Source organism: Macrotis lagotis, chromosome X (assembly GCF_037893015.1).
Source record: "Macrotis lagotis isolate mMagLag1 chromosome X, bilby.v1.9.chrom.fasta, whole genome shotgun sequence".
Classification (NCBI taxonomy): Eukaryota; Metazoa; Chordata; class Mammalia; order Peramelemorphia; family Peramelidae; genus Macrotis; species Macrotis lagotis.
The window spans coordinates 225,612,254-225,613,998 of NC_133666.1; the positions used below are offsets into that span (position 1 = coordinate 225,612,254).

The 1,745-nt window shown below is 42.2% G+C and overlaps 1 protein-coding gene across 1 annotated transcript; it reads left to right on the top strand.

Annotated features, from left to right (window-relative positions):
* The first annotated feature begins 254 nt into the window (after positions 1-254).
* Positions 255-1,246, top strand: LOC141503395 (large ribosomal subunit protein uL10-like). The gene has a single exon (XM_074208620.1). It carries the CDS (start codon positions 320-322, stop codon positions 1,244-1,246), a length of 927 nt encoding a protein of 308 aa, XP_074064721.1. The 5' UTR covers positions 255-319.
* The last annotated feature ends 499 nt before the right edge of the window (positions 1,247-1,745 follow it).

Sequence of the window (1,745 nt, forward strand, 5' to 3'; positions counted from 1 at the left end):
GGAAAGCTAGATTGTAATCCTAACAGATTGGGAGCATGGTGTTGTCCTCCATAATAGTGGGGAAAGTGAGAAGAGTGGGAGAGTAAAGATAATTAATCTGTAAAACCAAGGAGTGGCTTTAGGTCAGGTTTTTCTTAATCTGGATTTTCTAAATTAAAATGAAATTCCAAATATATTTTCATTTCACTAAATATTTCACAATTACATGTAAAAAATTTAGTACTCTTCTTAAAAATCTTTGGGTTCGCTCTCTCCTGGCGTCCTCGTGCGAGTGACATCGTCTTTAAACCCAAGTGGCAATCCCTGAAGCACCTTCGGGATGCCCAGGGAAGACAGGGCTACCTGGAAATCCAATTATTTCCTCAATATCATCCAACTTTTGGATGATTATCCAAAATGCTTCATTGTGGAAGCAGACAACGTGGGCTCCAAGCAGATGCAGCAGATCAACACTATGATGCGCAAAGCCATTCGTGGGCATCTGGAGAATAACCCTGCCCTGGAGAAACTGCTGCCTCATATCCACGGGAATGTGGGTTTTGTGTTCACCAAGGAAGATCTGACTGAGATTAGGGATATGCTTCTAGCCAATAAGGTACTAGCTGCTGCCCATATTGGCGCCATCGCCCCATATGATGTCATGGTGCCAGCCCAGAACACTGGTCTGGGTCCTGAGAAGACTTCCTTTTTCCAAGCTCTGGGTATCACCACCAAGATTGCCAGGGGCACCATTGAAATTTTGAGTGATGTGCAGCTGATTAAGACTGGAGACAAAGTGGGCACCAGCGAGGCCACCTTGTTGAACATGCTGAATATCTCCCCATTTTCCTTTGGGCTGATCATTCAGCAGGTGTTTGACAATGGCAGCATCTATAATCCTGAAGTGCTGGACATCACAGAAGAGACCTTGCACCTTCGCTTCTTAGAGGGTGTCTGTAACGTTGCCAGCGTCTGTCTGCAGATTGGCTACCCAACTATTGCATCAGTGCCCCACTCTATCATAAATGGGTACAAGCAGGTCTTGGCTGTAGCTGTGGGGACTGAGTACAGTTTCCCACTTGCTGAAAAGGTGAAGGCCTTTCTGGCTGACCCTTCAGCCTTTGCAGTGGCTGCCCCTGTGGCTGCAGCTCCTGTGGCTGCAGCTCCAGCTGCTGCTGCACCAGCGGCTGCCATTCCAGCCAAAGTGGAAGCCAAGGAAGAGTTGGAAGAGTCCGATGAAGATATGGGATTTGATCTGTTTGATTAGCCCATGGGATACAACTATTTTGCCAGTTTACTTGTGGAACAAAGAAATAAAAATGCTCATTAAAAAAAAATCTTTGGGTTCCAAATTCAGTCCTTCTTCCAGCTCCTCCCTTGTCTTTGAGGAAGCAAACAATTTGATATAGATTATACATATGAAGTCATGTAAAACATATTTATATATTTGCCATATTTATATAAATTGCCATTTATTGCCTTTGCCATGTTGCAAAGGAAACAGACAAAAACCCTCAAGAAAAATTAAAAAGTTAAGAAAAGAATTTTCAAACATTATTCAGATTTCATTGTTATTTTTTCTCTGGAGGAGGATAGTAGTTTTCATAATAAGTCCATTGGTATCATCAGATCATTATATTGTTAAGGATAGCTAAGTCATTCACATTGATCATTGTACAATATTGTTATTATTGTGTACAATGTTCCCCTGGTTGTGCTCATTTCACTTTACAGTAGTTTATGTAAGTCTTTCTAGGATTTTCTGA

Coding starts and splice junctions, on each gene's coding strand:
- LOC141503395 (XM_074208620.1), top strand. CDS start 320: ATGCCCAGGGAAGACAGGGCTACCTGGAAATCCAATTATTTCCTCAAT.